Here is a 19,558-nt window from a genome sequence, read left to right as displayed (position 1 = left end):
TGGATCGAAACACTGAATACGAGTCTGAAACAATGCTTAGAGACTTTGCTGTCACAGTCATTAGAGGCAACAAGAAAAAGCTCCTTGGTGGCTGTGAAATGAAGAATCTTTGAAGCAGCTGTTAGGGAATTGGGAAAAAGTCCCAGACGTAGGTAGCACTCACTGGTTCATGTATTTACTCACACAGCATTGTGTGGGGTTTTATGTGCTGGGAAGTGAAGAAAAATAAAAGTCTAGTCCCAACCTTTGGGGAATACTGTGTGGGAGACAGACTTATAAACGGACTCCTGATGGTTCAGGGTTTGCAAATAGGAACTATTGCCCTTCCAACATATGTTTATTGATCCTTTATTATATTCCAGATTCTCTTCTAGGTACTGAGAATAATACAGTGAACAAAGCTCTTCAAAGTGTAGGGATAGAGGGCACATACCTCAATATCATCAAGGCCATCTATGAAAAACCCACCGCCTGAAAGATGAAACAAAGATGAAATGCCTCTTTATAGAGCTTACATTCCAATTAGGGGTGATGGAGGTGGGGAATGGGTACAGATAGTGAATAGCAGTCAATATATATTATGATAATAAAAGTCATGAAGTAAAACAGGTAAAAAAGAAATCACTGAAGTCCTCATTAATAAAGCTATATTTTAGCAGAGATCCAAAGGAAGTAAGGAATGAAACCAAGTAGATATCTGCAGAAGAATGTTTAACAATCACAGCTAATATTTATTGAGCATTTACTACATGTCAGGTGTTCTTCTAAGCACTTTACATTGCTTAATGTATTTAATTCCCACAGAATTATGTAAAGCAGACACACTTATTATCCTATTTTCATGTAACTCCCTAAGTTTGCTACTTAACTCTGAAGATCTTCCTCATGCACTGAGAAAATGTATTCATTCTGTACTAGAGTATAATTAAACCTCTTAATTCACAGTAAAATCATTTGAACATATGGTAGACTTTTTAAAGATACCCTGTTTTAGTATTTTCAAACACATTCTATCTGAAGACTATCAAAATGTTACTTGGTGGACATCTGTAAGGAATTTAATAAATAATAAATAAATTCAATAAATTTATTAAACTGATTTTTCATTATCATTGTTGGATAAGACAGTGCTTCGAGAATGGGGGTTAGGGGAGACTGGTCTGAATTAGCACAAATTCTAAGTTAAAAATTTAAATGAAACTTAACCATGATGTTTATATTCTAAAGGAGAAGTTCAGTGACCAAATGGGAAACTAGCTTAAGAAACCTCTTAGAGGCCACTCATTACAAAGAAAATAAGGAACCTTCAACACTTATAATTAAGAAGGGACATTTTGATGCATGTATGTTTATATTATGTGACATGCCAAGAACATGTAACATACAAGGCATTATAGAATGTTTTCTACCCCATGATGAAGTCAAAGATGCTTCGTCAACTATTAAATGCCATAAAGCTCCCCTTACTATTAGAAAGAGGAACTTTGGTCAACGGAGCAGGTTTCCTCCTGCTGGTAAGATGTTAACCTCCCGATGGAATACTGTGATTTCCATGACATGTACAAATTTATTTCTTTTTTACAGGTACCCCACTTATGAATTTATTAGTGATAACTCTATCTCTTGGTCAGCTGGGCTACACAATCGATATACAGAAAATTCACTTCGGGGTGTGATCCTGGATATACACTTTCTCTCCCAGGCAGACTTCCTAGTGTGTACTTTTTCATCCCAGGTAAGTGATAGCAGGACATGTTTAAATGGCCAATATTTTTTTGGTCATATTGAGTTCAGGAAGTTCTTGGGTTGTGTGTGTGTGTGTGTGTGTGTGTGTGTGTGCGCGCGCGCGTGCGTTTAATATTATCATGACTCAGGTGCAATTTTTCTAATATTTGGGGATGATCTCTTCTGTGAAAGATTCCACACGCTCCCCCCAAAAAACAATAGGTATTTAGGTATTTAGTTGCTTACAAGCAATCATTGAATATATCTCCAATAAAGCCAGCTATTGCAATTATTTAAACTACATGGCTTGTTCACAGCATTTAACCAGAATAGCAAGTAAGTAAACTTACTTAATACTTTCTGATTTTGCAGGGGTGCCTGGGTGGCTCAGTCAGTTGAGCTTCCAACTCATGATGTCAGGGTCATGAGATCAATCCCCATGTAGGGTTCCATGCTCAGCACATGATCTACTCAAGATTTTCTCTCCCTCCCCCTCTGTCCTTCTGCCTGCTGGTGTGCTCTCTCTTTCTCTCTCAAATAAATAAATAAGATCTTTTTTTAAAAAATACTTTCTGATTTTGTATAGTCAGTATGCAACCAGAATCCATCCACTTCTACACATCGATGGCTGATTCTGAGAGGCTTAAATGCTAAGCATTGTGTCTCACCTAATTGCTTTATAGAAAATAAAGTGTAAATGTAATTCTTTTTCAAGTTCTATTACATTTCTACCAAGCAAAAAACTGTACATTAAATTTAAGCAATACCATGTTATAATCATTCTTTGAGTTTAATTGTTGCAGATAATTATATGTTATGTGCTTTGTGTATTTGTTTTTATGAGTGGTCCAATCAGCCTTGTATACACAGTGGAATACCAGCATAGAAATATTTATTGTTGGTTTTATCCTGCTCTCATTTATGTGCATATTATTGGTTAGTTCGTTCAACATGCTGTTAAATGACTATTTGTGCTCAGAATTATATTAGGTGTGGAGAGGATTTCCAGGGAGAGTGAAGATACAGATCTTACCCTGGTCCAGAATCTAGTGAGCAAAATACTCACATGAAATAACTGGAGAGTAATTACCAAAAATACAGATCATGTATGATAAATATTTGCCTAAAAGCTTAGAAGAAACAGAGAAAAGAAAATGTGAAAAGGAAGGCCACACCATTTTCATGGGCGTATACTTCAGAGAATATAAAGAAAGGAAGATCATTTTTTATTTTGTGACAATGCACATTGTCTCAGTGGGATGGTGATATGATTATTGGAAAGATACCTACCCCCTCAAAGGCTATGAGTTTCTTCAGTATGAAATAAAAACACAACTTTCTACCCGGAACAGAAGTCACATAGCAGTAGTCCTAGTTGAAACAGAAAACTTCTTGGCCTTCAAGTTCCCACGAAAGCATCCACTGCTGACATTTTTTTCCTAACAGGGATAAGGATCCACTCCCTTTTCTATTCTCTTGGTGGGTAGACAGGAGGAGTTAGAAATACGTGGTCACTCTCAGATGTTATTGAGAATCTGACTCTATGCCCACCTGATTGACAGAATGACCAGAACCACCTCTACACATTTTTGAATGCTTATTGTTTGAATGAGTGAAGCTAGAGTCATTTTCCCCAGATACACCACTTCCGCTGTAGGCCCAGATGTCAGGCCTGTCTGAAGTCTGTTCCCGTTGTCCAGGGTTTCTCAGCCTGGACACTTTTTTGCATTACAGGCAGGTACTTTGTCATGAGGTGCTGTCTTGGGCGTTGTAGGATGCTCAGCAGCATCCCTGGCCAGTAGCACGCCCCCTCAAGTTGTGACAACTGAAAATGTCTTCAGATATTGCCAAATACCCCTCAGGAGTGGGGAAGACAAAAACGCCTTTGTTGAGAATCACTGCTATAGTCATAAAGGTTGGAAATTAAATAAATATATACACATCTGAACACTTAGCAGCCTTACATGTGGACAGACGCTGAGACTTACCGGCCTGTGCTCTGTTGTGCTTTCCTTCCAGCCCTCCTTAATAATACCATGAGGCTCATTCTAGAAAGAAAATCCTTTTATTTTTTTTTTTCCTTTTCAAGCATGTGCTATAGAATTTTTGATTCTTATAACCTCATGACTCTAATTTTGACCCAGACCCCAGGACCTCTGTTACTTTGTGATAGCAGAAATCTGTCCAAGCTTGAGGGGCATATTGTTCATACTACTTTGTTCTATTTTGTGCATAATATCAACCTCAGTGTATTCTCCAGACCTCAGGTTCAGAGAAGTCATTCATATGAAGAAAGATTGGTGCTGAGAGGACTTTTTTCCTCCAAAGGAATGAGATTTGTGCTTATATATTATATAGTTACTAATAATTCTTGATAAGTCAGACAAAGTTCATCCAAAATAACTTCTGTTCATTTGAACCAAAGCAAAACTCAAACCAGTATCTTGTATCTCAAAATAGACTTGAATACCTCAGAAAATTTTATGTGAGGGCTCAGAATAAAAGTTTGACAGTAAAAATACCTTTCATTTATGTATTGAGTAGTGGTTTGGTGAATGTGATCACAGCCATTATCCCATACCTTTCTTGATGATTATCAGCTGTGGCATTTGAAATGGTGGAATAATTCCACATTCACTGATAAATCTTTGGGCTTACCTGTATTCCAGCATTTTTTGCAATTATTTTTAGAAAAAAAAATGGGTTTAGTATGGTTCAATATTTTTGCACTATGAATGAAATTGGTTGCTTGATTGTAGAGGTTCTCTTGCTGTAAACCAAAATTGGAATTCTTTGAAATTGCCCAGAAATGTCTCATCATCATCCAGTGGAGTGTGAGAGAAAGTCACAGATAGCATCAAAATGCCAAGCCACTGACTCCTAGCCAGAGAACAAGAATGAGACAACACGGACTCTGGAATCAGACTGGGTTTAAATCTAACTTTGAGCACTTAGTATCTGGGTGACATTTGAACAAATTACTTAGCCTATCACTGACCTTTTTCCCTTGGCCTATAAAACAGTAACACATAGTGCATAGAGTTTTTGTGATGATTAAAAGTTATATGTAGGGTACCTGGGTGGCTCATTCAGTTAAGCATCTGCCTTCAGCTCAGGTTATGATCCCAGGGTCCTAGGATCAAGTTCCGCATCAGGCTCCCTGCTTACTGGGGAGTCTGCTTCTCCCTCTGCCCCTCCCCACCACTCATGCTCTCTCTCTGCCAAATAAATAAAAAGATTAAAAAAAAAAAAAGTTATATGTAAAGCCCTGAGAATAGTACTTAGCAATATATTAAATACCATCAGGCTCATTCTAGAAAGAAAATCCTTTTATTTTTTTTTTTTCCTTTTCAAGCATGTGCTATAGAATTTTTGATTCTTATAACCTCATGACTCTAATTTTGACCCAGACCCCAGGACCTCTGTTACTTTGTGATAGCAGAAATCTGTCCAAGCTTGAGGGGCATATTTTTCATACTACTTTGTTAGCCGCTATTGTTATTTATATAGGGGAAAGTATAGCAATACCTTTGTGTGTTAGACTCCACAGTATTTATTTTATTTTCTCTTATTTATTTTTCTTTTATTATTATTTATTTATTTTAACAACCTTTTTTCAGCTCCGTTTCAGACTACATACTCTCCTGTTTTGGAATGTGAAACATGCTGTTCAAGGACTTCTTACTCCTGCTTGTGGTCATGGGTGATGATTAGGTTCCACTGAATAATCATGTACATTGTATGTGTATAACAATCCTTTGTTAAGAAGAATAGCCAGAGGGCGCCTGGGTGGCTCAGTCAGTAAGCATCTGACTCTTGGTTTCTGCTCAGGTTATGATCTCAGGATCTTGAGATCAAGCCTTGCCTTGGGGTTGGAGCGCAGCAGGAAGTCTCCTTGAGATTCTCTCTCTACCTCTCCCTCTGCCCGTTCCCAGCTCATGTACTCGCTCTCTCCCTCAACTCTAAAATAGATAAGTAACTCTTAAAAAAGAAAAAGAAGAAGAAGAAGAATAGCCAGTAACATTCAACATTTTGAATTTCTCTGTGCCAGTGTACCTCAACTCTTTTATTTAGCTTATTGAAAAAGAATATCACCATGTAATATAAATTTTCAGAAAACAAAGCTCTTCATTCCCAAAGGGTGAATGATAATTAATAATAGTATTTGCTTTAACAAATGCAAGTAAAATTGTGTATGTGTCAACTTTAGGGAAATTAATCTGCAGACATTCTTATTTATGCCATAGGCATGCTGGGAAATGGGAGAAGACTAAACTGTTACATCCAGAAGGGTGACAAAAGAATAAAACATTGAGAAACAAATCTCAGCCCAGAATAAAACATGGACAGCCAATTCAAACTTTCCTCAATGATAAAATCATATTCCAGGAGATTATTAGAAAGTGACAAAGAGTTTAATATCTTCTTCATAATGCTTTGACAACCCTGCAGTTTTGTCTCCTGGGTCCAATCCTTTGAGGACTATTTCTCTATAAGACAATAGTGAGAAAGAGTTTATCTGTTGACTGTGAGCTACAGTAGGCAATACTGGAAGAGTGAAATGCCATGCCAGAAGGAAAAATGCAATACTTGATTGATGTTTGAGAAACTGCAGGCACAAATATCATGGCACTTAATCAGGATTCTTCATCACATTTTGGACGCATCTCCCTCAGTATCAGGACTTCTAACCTTTCTTGGTTTTATATCCGTAAGTGAGATCTGGGAATTCTCTCTCCTTAAGTGAAGTTTTTTTAAGCCAATAATATGACTTTACTCTCTAATTTTGTCACTATTGTTGCTCTTAGTTTTCTGAATCCCTTCATCAGAGCTATTTCTCAAAGCCAGGTTTGTCCTAAAAGCCTCATAAATTGAAGAGAACAATCCTCAAGATTTAATTTGAAAATTAGAGGCAATATTAACATTTTCCAAGAACATCGCAAGTTTTGAAAGCTATGCAGTCACGTTCCAAACTATTCTACTTAGTACTCTAATCTTGTTCTCTGTTACTGGAAGTTGCTTATACCCAAAGCATCTATTTTTTCACTTATTTTCCAATTCACAATACCATCTTAAATATGAAATACAGTAATTATAGTTGGTGAAATAGCAGTTGTTATTCAGTTGTTCTCAGTTGTAGATGAGCTAAATATCAGAAAGTTGTTTTTTTTAATACTATTAATCAGGTTTTAGAATCAGTTTTTATTACTCTAGAATCTGATTTACAGAAATTGTAGATTCTCACTTTAAAGGTTTTGGGCAATCAGCATTTTTTTAAGGAGCAATCAACATTGTTCAATATTATAACCATTAAAATCACAATATGACAAAATTACTTTTTTTTCCTGTAGACACTTTCCTTTTTCACGCTTAATACAAAATTCTCTTGGCACTCTCTCTTATCTAGTTCCAAATCCACATACAACACTCCTGGCCTCCTTACCCTTTGAGTCAGATTTTGGAAAGCCCAAAGGGAAGAATCATGTACTACATTCATTTTATTCTAGACAGATGACTCTGGATAGGAATTTCCATTGAGGTAAGGCCCATGAAAGAACAGTGGATGCTGTTCTCTCGTTGAATAACAGAACAAAGTAGTTTACAGGAAAAGTGCATACATCTCTTAGAATCACCCAGGGAGGCAAGAACCTACTTCCCACTTCTCACACTAGGAGATCCTCCTGGTCCCATCTCTTTCGACAGAAAAACAAGATCCCATCTGCTCTGAGAAGGCTTTGGAGGCTCATATAAACTCAGATGGTTGCTTCTCAGGGATAAAATTCAGGTTAATGAAACTTCCTCTCCTTTTTAATTTTTTTTTTTTTAATACAGTTGCATCTTTTGTTTTATCCTTTGGCAGCATTTTTGCTCTTACCCATTAGTGTGTGCTTAGTGGTGTTCTAAATGATATAGTGATATGAAATAAATGAAGTAAAACTTACTACATACAGCCAGCCACTGCTTTCAAACCAAAGGGTTTGCCTCTCTCAGTCATGCTACCTGTCCAGTATCAAACTGAGTATGATATCAGCTGAAAGCCTTCATTTACCTGTCACACAATTTGGATTGGTAAAGCCCACAGAGGAAACCGAAAGTAATTAAATGCAAACATTAACACCATAGTCACCTTTCTAGCCCTTCGCAGTAAACTGCTGCGTGGTAAATACAGAGAAATCGTTTTAGCTACTAAGAGTGTTATATTTGGATCTTAGGGGTTAAATATCACTCATGGACCTGCATTTCCACTGCTGGGCTAGTATTATGCATGAAGCAGTATTCATTCAATAGATACTTTCTGAGCACCTACTATGTGACAGTACTAGGTACTTATCCTAAGACAGTTTAGTGCATGTTGGAGACCTGGAAAGAATTTTAATTGTAACTCTACCATTTACTAGCTCATTCCCCCACCCACCCAACTTTTTTTTTTTAATTTACTTAATCTTTCTGGGGCTTGTTTATTCAGCTCAAATACAGATATTAACAGCAACCTTCTCATAGGCTTACCGTTATTGTGATAAAGGATAAAAGGCCTTGTATCAGCCCATCTCAGTGTCTGACATTTGTACCATTTGTTTTTCTTTGGCTTAAGAAAATACATATGTTGTCCATAGGCTAATACTTTATGGATACCAAAATATAAGCTGATTGTTAGGATTATCCTCCAAAAGAAAGTGGGTCCCTAAGGGTGTGGGACTGAAGGCCATGTTTTTATGAGGGTGAGATAATAATAGTGAAGAGGAGGAAATGCATCAGGACTCATTAGTACAATGTGGTCATCCTAAAGGCAATGCAAGCTCCTGCATTCCTGGCTAGAGATAATTGAAGAGTGGGTGAAGGGGCCCTGAAAAAAACAAAAACAAAACAAAACAAAAAACCTGACAAGTTTGCCCAAGGCTTGCCTTGGTCTTGTGTTTTATCTTTCTGATGTTAGAATCCAAATATGGAGATCAGGATCTACAAGAGAAAATATGCTTAGGCGTTTACACACATATACAAACTGCCTGCGTTCAAAATGCGAATCAACCACTTAATAATAGTGTAACCTTGAGCAAATTCCTTAACTGACCTTTGAGGTTCCAAAAAGGTGTCAACAGGAAACTGGGAAGGATGGGCCTATATCCCTCCTACAAAGTCCGAGAGAAGATAGAAACAGTCAAGTACCCTACATATCCTGAGGCTGAGAAATAAAACTTCGATGGAAAAGAGGGACAACCGAACTCAGTTCATATCATTTGAGCCAAACAGATGGAGAAAGTCGATGAAGTAAAATGAGCACGATAGAATTTTATGGAGCTACTTAGAGGGTTAAATTCAACAATACCTAAAAACAATGTCTGACAGCAAAAACTCGGAAAATACTGGCCTCTGTTATTGTCACTATATTTTGCTATTATTGGAGCTGCTTTGTTTTAATTATTTAGTTTCTTCCTTTCCAGAGTCTCCACTTGATTTTGTTTGTCCCCTGTGGGCCTTCGGCTGACTTTGGAATTCCCATTCCAAAATTTTTTGACCCTAATTTTGTTACAGTCTCAGTATTCTACCAGTGATCTCAATTGTACCATGACATCCCCAAGTCCCCAATGTAAAATTAGTTTGTTGATGGCGTAGTAGGCTTGCAAGGCAAGTCATTGTCTTGGTTCTATGACTAGTTGAAATTGTAGCACTAGAGTTGGGGTCGATCACTTACTCTTCTTTTTATGTTAGTCCATATTTGCAAAATTTAAAATATTTTCTAAACTTAGTTTTATTTGCAAATTACATATGGCATATGAAAAGCTTTCCTGCAGTTCCTGAAATTCAGATTTTTTAAGAAGTTAAGGTGATGTTTAAACCAATCAGATTTCGTTTGCTCATAGTAGTTAAGGATGAGCATCTCCATTTAGTTTTTGATCTCATAAATACAAGAGTTTTAAAGGACTGCAGGGTAATCCTAATTTTGTTCCAATGAGCAGGGTAACAATTACTGTTAGTAGTATCATTTTTAATAAATGCAAAAGTATTGGCATCGTGACAATAAAGCTTTATTAACTGAGACAATCACAACGGGAGATTTGGGAAAATTTGACTTGAGTTCTCTGTTCACAATATTTATAATCGAAGAATTTTTTTCTCCTCCTTCTCTTCTCCTCCATCTTCTTTTAAGATCTTATCCATTTATTTGAGAGAGAGAGAGAGAGACAGACAGCAAGAGAGGGAACACAAGCAGGGGAAGCAGGAAACAGAGAAGCAGGCTTCCTGCCTGAGCAGGGAGCCCGATGCGGGACTCAGTCCCAGGACCCTGGGATCATGACCTGAGCCGAAGGCAGACACTTAAGGTTTTATAGGCGAGATGAACACGACACCGGGCGAGGTAGGCACAAGGCAAGACTTATTAAAGGCACTCTCCAGCGAAGTTTCAGGGCTCAGGAGAAGAGGAACCAGGAAAGTCGTGCTGGGAGGAGGTGGGCACCCTCAGACAAGATTCCTGGACTCCGGAAAGGGGAGTAGGGGAAGTCGCACTGGGAGGGAGTTGACAGGGGTCTTTTATCGGGCCAAGGTAGGGCATGGGCTCACATCCATATATGGTAGGGTATTTGGTGATCTGAGGGTATGGGGTGGGGGTCCTGATACTTCTGTTTCCTGCATAGGTATCAGGTTACCTATGGAGACATGACCTGGGCATACATTCTTTTGGTGGGAGAGTCAAGGGTTAAGGAAAGGTGTGGGGGGAGGCTGGAAGACGGCGAGATGCAGTGGTCATTTTTACTGTTCCTCCTGCACTCCTGGAGCCCACTGACCCAACATTAACAAACAACTGAGCCACCCAGGCACCCCTGGAAGAATTTTCTAAGCAAAATGATAGTATTCTCTCTTCTGTCTTCACCTATTCTTAGAAAACTAAAACCCACTTACTGTATTGCGTATTTAGTAATTGCTTAAAATGTTACTCCCTATGAAAATCGTTATAAACTTTGTCACCATGCAGCAGGCTCAGTGTACAAAGTTCCTATTGTGGAATTTCAGCAGCCATCCAGTGGGCATAGTAGGTACTCTTTGAACAGAAGAAATTTTTTTTTTAAGATTTTATTTATTTATTTATACAGAGAGAGTGGTCACAAGTAGGCAGAGAGAGGTGGGAAGCAGGCTCCCTAGTGAGCAGAGAACCCGATGCGGGGCTAGATCCCAGGACCCTGAGATCATGATCTGAGCTTAACCCACTGAGCCACCCAGACGCCCCTGACAGAGGAATCTTTTAAGTAGACTTAAATGCATCAGGGAGTTGCATCTTCACCGAAGCAAGTCTGTCTTACTTTAGTTACAGAATGCTAATATCTACTCAGGGCTTTTAAAACTCTTTAGAACAGAAATGACAGATATGTTTTAGTTCACTTGCCAATGCTAGTTGATTGTCAATAATTACATGAATTTCTATTGAGAAGAGTTCTGAGATTAAGTCAAACCTAGCAAAAAAGAGTATGTGATTGACTGAGACTCGATGAGGGGAAGGGGGGTGTGTGTAGCAGCAGTAAAGTATTTATAATCCTAATGTTCAACCTTAAAATCCTTCAAGGGCACAAATGAGGTCTTACTCATTTTTCTATCACCAGGACCCAACATGAGGTATACTGTTTGACTCTTAATAAATGTTCATTAAAATTAACTGATTCATATTTTTAAAGTACTTTGCAGTATATTTTTTTTTTCCTCTGAGAGACTTTAGTTGTAGTAATCTTTTATGTTTTTTTTTAAGATTTTATTTATTTATTTGTCAGAGAGAGTGAGCACGGGCAGACAGAGTGGCAGGCAGAGGCAGAGGGAGAAGCAGGGAGCCTGCAGAGCAAGGAGCCCGATGCAGGACTCGATCCCAGGACCCTGGGTTCATGACCTGAGCCAAAGGCAGCTGCTTAACCAACTGAGACACCCAGTCATCCCAGTAATCTTTTATGTTTAAAAAAAAAGAGAGAGAGAGAGAGAAAGAGACAATTATGCACAAAGATGAAGACTGACTTGTACCATACCTGAGAGCAAATGGACTAAAAACCTGTGACTAGTGAAAGGGTCCGTGGACAAAAGGACGAGACTGATACAAAGCGAAAGTTAAGTAGGGCTTTATTTTGCGCCAAGCATCGAGAATCAAACTGACCGGCCAGGGCTGTCTCTTGCAAAGAGGTGACCCCTCCCAGCCTCACAGACTAACTTTTATAAAGCAAAGGCCATGTGGTGGAACCTGGCCACACACAAGTGGCCAATTGAAATATAATTCACCCTATAGTAGTTATTTGAACTAGCCTATCACTCTGGTCAGAATTAATGCCCAAAAGGCTGGGCCCACATTCTTGGGTGGTTAGGGAGGTGCTTTCCTGATTGGATGTCTCCACCTGGCTTGGCTCATCCTTGGCAGGTAGGGAGGTAATACGTGCGCTTTTACTGATTGGACATTTCCACCTGGCCGGGCACATCCTTGTATCTGGGCTCCGTTATCTCTGCCCAGCCTGACATGTCCTGGTATCTGTGCTCCGTTATTGGGGGCTATTTGGCCGTATTTCACCAATTCTGTTTCTAAGCGCTTTCCTCTTGAGGGGAAGAGGCGGGTTCAATCTAAGTTTACTGTATAAACAACAAAATGGCTTGCTCTGGCTAAGTAGGCCTTTACAACTAGAATCTACTACTTCTCATCTTCTCAGTCCTAGTCCTGGTCTAGTCCTAGTCTATTTGGCCAAGGGCCTTCAGATTGATATAAAGGAGATTTTATGTATACTAACATTTTTTTTTTTTTTCATTCTTTCCCAAGGTCTGTCGAGTTGCTTACGAAATCATGCAAACACTTCATCCTGATGCTTCTGCAAACTTCCATTCTTTGGATGACATCTACTATTTTGGGGGCCAAAATGCACACAACCAGATTGCCATTTACCCTCACCAACCTCGAACAGCAGATGAAATCCCCATGGAACCTGGAGATATCATTGGTGTGGCTGGAAATCATTGGGATGGCTATTCAAAAGGTGTCAACAGGAAACTGGGAAGGACGGGCCTATATCCCTCCTACAAAGTCCGAGAGAAGATAGAAACAGTCAAGTACCCTACATATCCTGAGGCTGAGAAATAAAACTTTGATGGAAAAGAGGGACAACTGAACTCAGTTCAAATCATTTGAGCCAAACAGTAGATGAAGACAACCCTGACCTTACAACACATGGTGAAATGAGTAAACAACTTCAAGCACCAGGAGCAACTGGAAATGACAGATGCTTCACTGGTGGAATTACTCTTTAACGAGGGCTATAGCGCCCTTAAACTCATGCACAGTCCAATAATGTACTCACATATAACATACAAACAGGCTGTTTTCTACTGTGCCCCTTCTTTCAAGATTATGTCCCCATGAGACAAACACTGCCACATTGTGTAATTTAAGTGACACAGACATTTTATGTGAGACTTCAAACATGGTGCCTATATCTGAGAGACCTACGTGACCTAACGAGAAGACCCGAATAGCTCCCTACTGTGGGGAGGTTGATTCTTAGCCAGTGGTGCTATTGTAACCACTGAATTCACTCCAGTCAGCAGATTCAGAATGAGAATGGATGTTTTTGTCTGGATTTTTTTTTTTAAAGTAATTGCATCAGTTCATCCACTTCATCATTAATAAGTGAAGGGTACACCAGAAAATAAAATATTCACCCTCCATTAGAAACTTTTGTAAAACAATGCCATGAACGGATCTTTAGTACTCAATGTTTCTGGACATTCTCTTTGATAACAAAAAATAAATTTTAAAAAGAGGAATTTTGTGAAGTTTCTAGAATTTTCCATTGTTGGATGATGCAGTGTGGTCAGCTTTACAGTTTTCTAGTTTTTCTGCCTTTTTTTTTTCTGTTTTCTGATTACCTACTCAATTCTTAGGTCAAACAGTCATTAGTCCATTTTAACACTGAAAACTGAATTTAGTTGATATGCATTACAGAGTTAAGAGGAATACACTCTGGGTACTTTTATTTTCTTATTTTGGAAATTGTTTATTTTTTTAATTGAACTAAATTATCACACTTGTCGCAGAGGAACTGTCACATCCATTTCCAAAACAATTTCAGGCTCGATGGTAACATTTCTTATTGTGGCTATTGTCAACTTTTTGTGGGTTGAGCCCTGTTGTTTTATCGAGGAAACAATATGTGCCCTTTCTTATCATGTCCTGATTTTGAGAGCACCAGGAACCTTTGGGGTTGAGAAGCTGGCTCCGTTTCTCAAGTACATAGCTCATAGTATATAGAATTTGCTGGAGTGGAGCCATTGTGAGACTCAAGATGGACTTGGGGTTAGCTCTTCCAAATACTTCTTTTAGTAATTCCATGAGAAAATCACTTCCAAAGATAAGACTTTGATGCCCTCCCTATGCTTTCTTTCTGAACATCACTCTTCTTGTAGAGACGTTCCCCATATTCAGGAGCCTGCCTCCTTTAGATGAATGGCAAGAACATTTCATAGCATATGGTCTACCTTCTGAGAGAAGAATCTGATCCATTGAGAACCAGTAGCAGGCCTGGTGTTGAATACCAGGAATGCCAAACAGAAAAGCTCTCTTTCACATCCTCACTAAATAAAAGTATCTATATGTAAATTCTCCCCTCCAAGCTTCCTTAAATTATTTCTACCTCTCTTGTCAAGTCTCCTAAAGAGCAAAAACTATCTATAGTGTCAGCAAGCAAATTTGAATTTAGTGTTAGTACAAATAAAAGTCATTTGAAATAAAAATCTCCCGCTGAACGGAGGTACTTTTGAATATGAGTTACTTCTTTTTTTCTTTCTTTTTTTTTTTTTTTAAGTAGGTTGTATGCCCAGTGTGGAGCTTAAAATCATGACCTTGAGATTGAAGATCACAGGCTTTACTGACTAAGCCAGCCAGGTGCCCCTGAATAAGAGTTATTTCCTAATCCCCATCTCATTTGTCGTCACAATGTCGGTAGCCGTGGGTTACTAATGATAGTATATATTCCTCTGCTTATAATTTCTTTGCTGAGATTTCCTGTTTTTACTCATTACAAGCATTTTACTTTATAGAACATAGCAGAGCATAACTACCTTAGAATTCTTTTTTGCTAAATCCAACATCTGAATCATCTCAGAGTTGGTCTCCATTGTTTGTCTTTTCTCTAGAGAAAGAGTCTTATTTTTCAGGTTCTTCAAATGCTGAGTAATTTTAGATTGTTTACAACTGAATGTTGTAAATGCTTGTGTTGTGGATTCTGTTATATTCCTCAACATAGTGCTGATTTTTTTATTTTATTATTATTTTTTTGTATTAGCAGATATTTTAACTTAATTGGACTCACACTGTAAATTGTGTTTTGGGCCACATCTCAAATCCCAATTCAGTTTTTTTTATCTTTAGATGGAGTCTGCTGTGCATGTGTGTGGTTCAGAGACCCACCAGAGATTTGCATAGAGTTCATAGAATTTGAGTTTCTCTTTTCTTTGGTTCTTCTGAGATTTTCCCCCCTCACTTTCTAGCAGCTGTGGTTCCTCTGATTCTTCAACTGCAGTTTTCAGTCAGCCTAAAAGCCATAAAAATGGGAATTCACCTTGTGCCATTTCCTTCTTCTAAGTTTCAACCTGTCTCGAGAGTTTGCCTGCTTGTTTCGTTTGTTCTCCAGTGCCTTTGGGTAGGTTTTTTTAGTTTTTTGTGCGTTTTTTTGTTTGTTTTTTTGGTTTTGGGTTTTTTTTTGCCTAGTTTATAGTTGTTCTCAGTACGTGTCCAGAAAGTGCTTAAACGCCCACCATACCAGAAGTGAAACTCTGAGGCAGAGACTTAAAATGAAGAAGCAGGATGTGAGAGGAAGGGACATAGTCCTGTTCAGCCTGGTTAGACTCTAGCCTTAATAGCAAAACAGCCAGTAGCTTCAGGCAGGAAGGAAGGTGGAGAAATAACCAAATTATTAAACCTGCAAATGTGAAGGGCTAATGAAAACTGCTCACCACATCTTCCTGAAAAGCTTTTCTGAGCCCCTTTTTTGCAAGTCATGTACATGCTGTTGATTCGTCTGTTACACACTGCCTTGTGGGGAGGGCTGACATTTCCTCACCACTGGTGTACTTTTTCCATGAGGACATGGTACTTAAAAACTGCATGATTTTGAATTGAGTAACCAGTGCTAGATTCGTAAGGTTTGGGTTTTTTCCTTGTTATAAGACCCATTTCTGAAGAAGCCTTACCTAGAACCAAATGAGCAGCCTGGGCTAACTGAATGTAGACACCAAAATCCTGCGTATTAATGACTAGAGGTTGCAATAGGTCTTACCACAGGTCTCCTGTTCCTGCCACTGAAGTCGGAGTTGGTGCTGAGCTGTGCCTGATGTGAAAGGGCTCCCAGTGCAAATCCAGGGTTTCCTGGTATCCCAAGTGAGGGACCAACTAGATGCTTCCCTCTCTTGAGCTTTAGTTTTTCCTATTATATACAGCCAAGCCTGCCTCCTGGGTTCCCCCCTTAAATCAAGAACATTAACTGAGCTTCTGAGAGGGTTGAATGTAACAAGAGAAAAAGCACACAATCTCATGAAATGTTGTTATATTTAGTTCTAAGAGATTACAATTACCAAAGAATCAATAAGCAGGAAAAGTATTTGTCCAAATGGTGCACTAGAAAAATCTCTGCCTCAGTAAGAAACCTCTCTTAGTTGAGAGGCAACAGACAAGTCCTCTTTGACCACAGCCAACTGCCTGATACTTCATTTGTGCTGCCAGGAAGGGGATGCGATAGCCAGGATTGATAGGCCTGTATAGAACAGATGTGTGGCTTGGGAATCCATGAATTTGGGGGCTTGGTTATGACACCCAAATATATGCCAGATACAGACTCTAGGGAATTTTTAAATGCAGTGTCCACAGGGACACACAAAGGAGAGTTTGCCTCTCTTCCCACTGGTTTCTGGCAGCATTCTTCCTCACGGAAACATGGAGGAGCTAATCCAAGATCTTTGTCAGGGCAGAGGGAAGCCTTGGTAAGTTCTTGACTTCAGCTGTCATTGACATTATGTGTGTTTTTGACCTTTGACAGTGGGTTCATTTTTGGTTCTTTCTGCAAGTCAGAATTTCTGACTCTGGGTACCTGCTCAGCATTTCAGCCTTGCTGTCCCCAATCCAGTTCAGTTGCCACCGTCTTTCTCCTTATCCTTAAATTAGACAATCTTGATTTTGTTTCCCACTACCTTTACAGAGAATGATCTCATGTGTTTCTCTTGTTACTGTTGCATTCCTTATGCAGTTCCTATCTTAGTTACTTACACTGTAGTTCTGTCTTTGACATCTCCAAGGTATAACGGGAACCAAATATTTCCCCTGGAGAGTTTTAGGTAAGATATTCCTGGACTTGAGGCATAATGAAGCTATGATACTGTGTGTTTGTGTCTAAGCTAAAGATTTCAAATATTTTCACAAATCAGCATTACTACACTGAAGCGGAGCATGGCCAGGACATCCTTTGTGTGACACCATGTCCATCTGGACAGAGCCTGCACTTTTTTAAAAGCAATGTATTGAAGGCCATGGCCATAATCATTTGGTGTTTGGGAAGAGAGCCAGGAAGAGAGTTCTGAGCTTCTGCTGACCTCCTGCCATCCGTAAATGTTCTCTATGACCTCTCCTCCAGCATCAGGGTCTCACAGAGGCTCTTATTCCCTAAATGCCTGTGTGGGTCGAGGAAAGACCATTAACAAAGGAAAAAGCAGTATGTTTGTTCATAACCCAGCTGCATATGCGAGTGTCTGTGGAGGTTGGGAATGTGCAGTACTTTGTACAGAAAGCACCGAGAGTTTAGACTGTAGGTGTGGTCGTTCCTTACTGAGGAATGCTGGGACTTTGAGTTTCTGGCTTGTCTTCACTTCCCTACTGGCTTGCAGTCCCCAGGAATTTCTGGCCTAACAAAACAAATGGAGCAGAGGCATAAGTTCTCAGTTTTCTTTCTTTGTCATAGTGCCTACAAGCAGGTAATATATGTGGATCTCAGATCCTCTAGGGGAAAGAGCAACAGTACTGTAGACCCTTGAACAGTGTAGGTCCACTTACATGTGGGTTTTTTTAAATAAATACAGTATGGTACTATGAAATATATTTACCCTTCATTATGACTTTCTTAAATTCACCTTTTCTCCAGTTTACTGTAAGAATGCAGTATATAATACATAAAATATTTTAAAATCTGTTAATTGTTTATGTTATTGGTAAGGCCTGGTCAAGTTTAGGGGTTAAGTTTTGGGGGAGTCAAAAGTTATTTATGGGTTTTCAATTGCATGGGGGGCTGGTGCTCCAACCCCCACATTGTTCAAAGGTCGACTGTGCTCACTGAGGATCACTGAGCTGGAATTCAGAAAAGCAAGCCTTGTGATTTTGGCTCTGCTATTAAATGTGAACAGGTCAGATAGTTTTTTAGCACTCCATTTACTTCATCTTTGGAATGAATTGCTTGGATTTAATCAGGTTCTAAAAGTGTTTATTGTCTGGTTGGATTCCACTCTTCAGCCTCAGCTGATTATTGTCCCAAGGACAGAATATGGCCAGAATATGGTCTTTGTTTTTCAAGACCAGCAAAACCTATTTGTTATGCACCATTTTCAATTTTTTAAATATTAACAGCTAATTCAACAAATACATGAAACACTAAGGGGAGCAAATAAGACATCTGTAGCTACTTTTGGCCCATGGTCCATTGGTTTACAATCTCTAGATCTAAAAAGTTCTTTCCTAACTTCAAGATTCTATCTCTGCAAAGGATTGGTAATATGGGTAACAGCCGAATATTGCTTTCAGATTCAGTTGCCACACATGTCCCAATTCTTTGTTAATATCTGCTTGATTGGCTCTTATCCCGGGCTCAGCAGTAACTTAGTATGCGGAAAGACAGCTCTGCTATGATAGCTCAGACCCTGGGCCCCTCTCAGACTTGGCCTTAAGGATCCAAAGTATCTCTATTTCAATTGCCTTGACCACCAATCTTGATTTCTTACACCAAGGCTTATAGACTGCCTGTGACTCAAGAGGCCACAAACTGAGATGCCACTTCAGGGAGTTCCTGTTATTTTTCTCCATTACACCCAAATATTAAGATACGAGCGTATGCTTCAAGTCTCTGGTCCTCAGTATAGAGAGAGATATTAAGGCTCTTGGTAGTCTTTGAGGAGACATGGTGAACTCGGAGATACTGAATGATTGAAGAGAGCTGGTATTTCTGTTTCTGAAAATAAGATAGGTTACCAACATACAGATGGATACATTTGACAGTTATGAATGAGGTTTTGGACTCGATTATTAAAAAGCCAATAGCGGTAACAATGCGAGAACCAGACATACCAGACTAATCTTATTTCTTGTTTTCATACAGCTTTACAGTAATAAGAACGACAATACCAACATTTACGAGCACTTTCTGTGTGCCTGGGTTTTTCTAATTACTTTACTGGGTTAACATAATCGCCATCATCATAAGGTAAGTACTGTCGTTACCTTTTCTTTATTGACCAGGAGCCTGAAGAACCGAAGTCTTAAGTAATTTGCCCGTGATGATCAAGTTGGAGGGCAGTAGAGCCAAGATTCAAATGGAGCCTCTTTGGCTTTCAACCACTTCAAGGATACTGTGTCTGTGCACGCTGCTGTACTAAGATTTCAGCCTGGCATCAGTCATTTTATTGCAGACAAGACAGAACAACGGAGGCCGCATGAGCAGAAGCAGTTGTATGAGGAATTAGCTGTATCTACTCAGAAGCTTTGGTTAACTCAAGTCTCTGCTGGTTTGCCATAGAGCTCTACCCTGACTTGTTCACACAGTTTATTAATGCTTCGAAAAAGGACATTGAT

The 19,558-nt window shown here is 39.1% G+C and overlaps 1 protein-coding gene across 6 annotated transcripts in view; it reads left to right on the top strand.

Moving 5' to 3' along the window:
* Positions 1 to 13,500, top strand: part of FUT8 (fucosyltransferase 8) — a 263,883-nt gene extending 250,383 nt beyond the window's left edge. For all 6 annotated transcript variants that reach the window (XM_082734103.1, XM_082734107.1, XM_082734108.1 and 3 more), the window contains 2 exons: positions 1,585 to 1,735; positions 12,500 to 13,500. In XM_082734103.1, coding sequence (XP_082590229.1) covers positions 1,585 to 1,735; positions 12,500 to 12,817 — 469 coding nt within the window. In that variant the 3' untranslated portion in view covers positions 12,818 to 13,500. The remainder of the gene's footprint in view (positions 1 to 1,584; positions 1,736 to 12,499) is intronic.
* Positions 13,501 to 19,558: the final 6,058 nt, after the last annotated feature.

Source organism: Mustela nivalis, assembly GCF_964662115.1.
Source record: "Mustela nivalis genome assembly, chromosome: 6".
Lineage (NCBI taxonomy): Eukaryota > Metazoa > Chordata > Mammalia > Carnivora > Mustelidae > Mustela > Mustela nivalis.
This window is presented reverse-complemented; position numbering and strand designations above follow the sequence as displayed.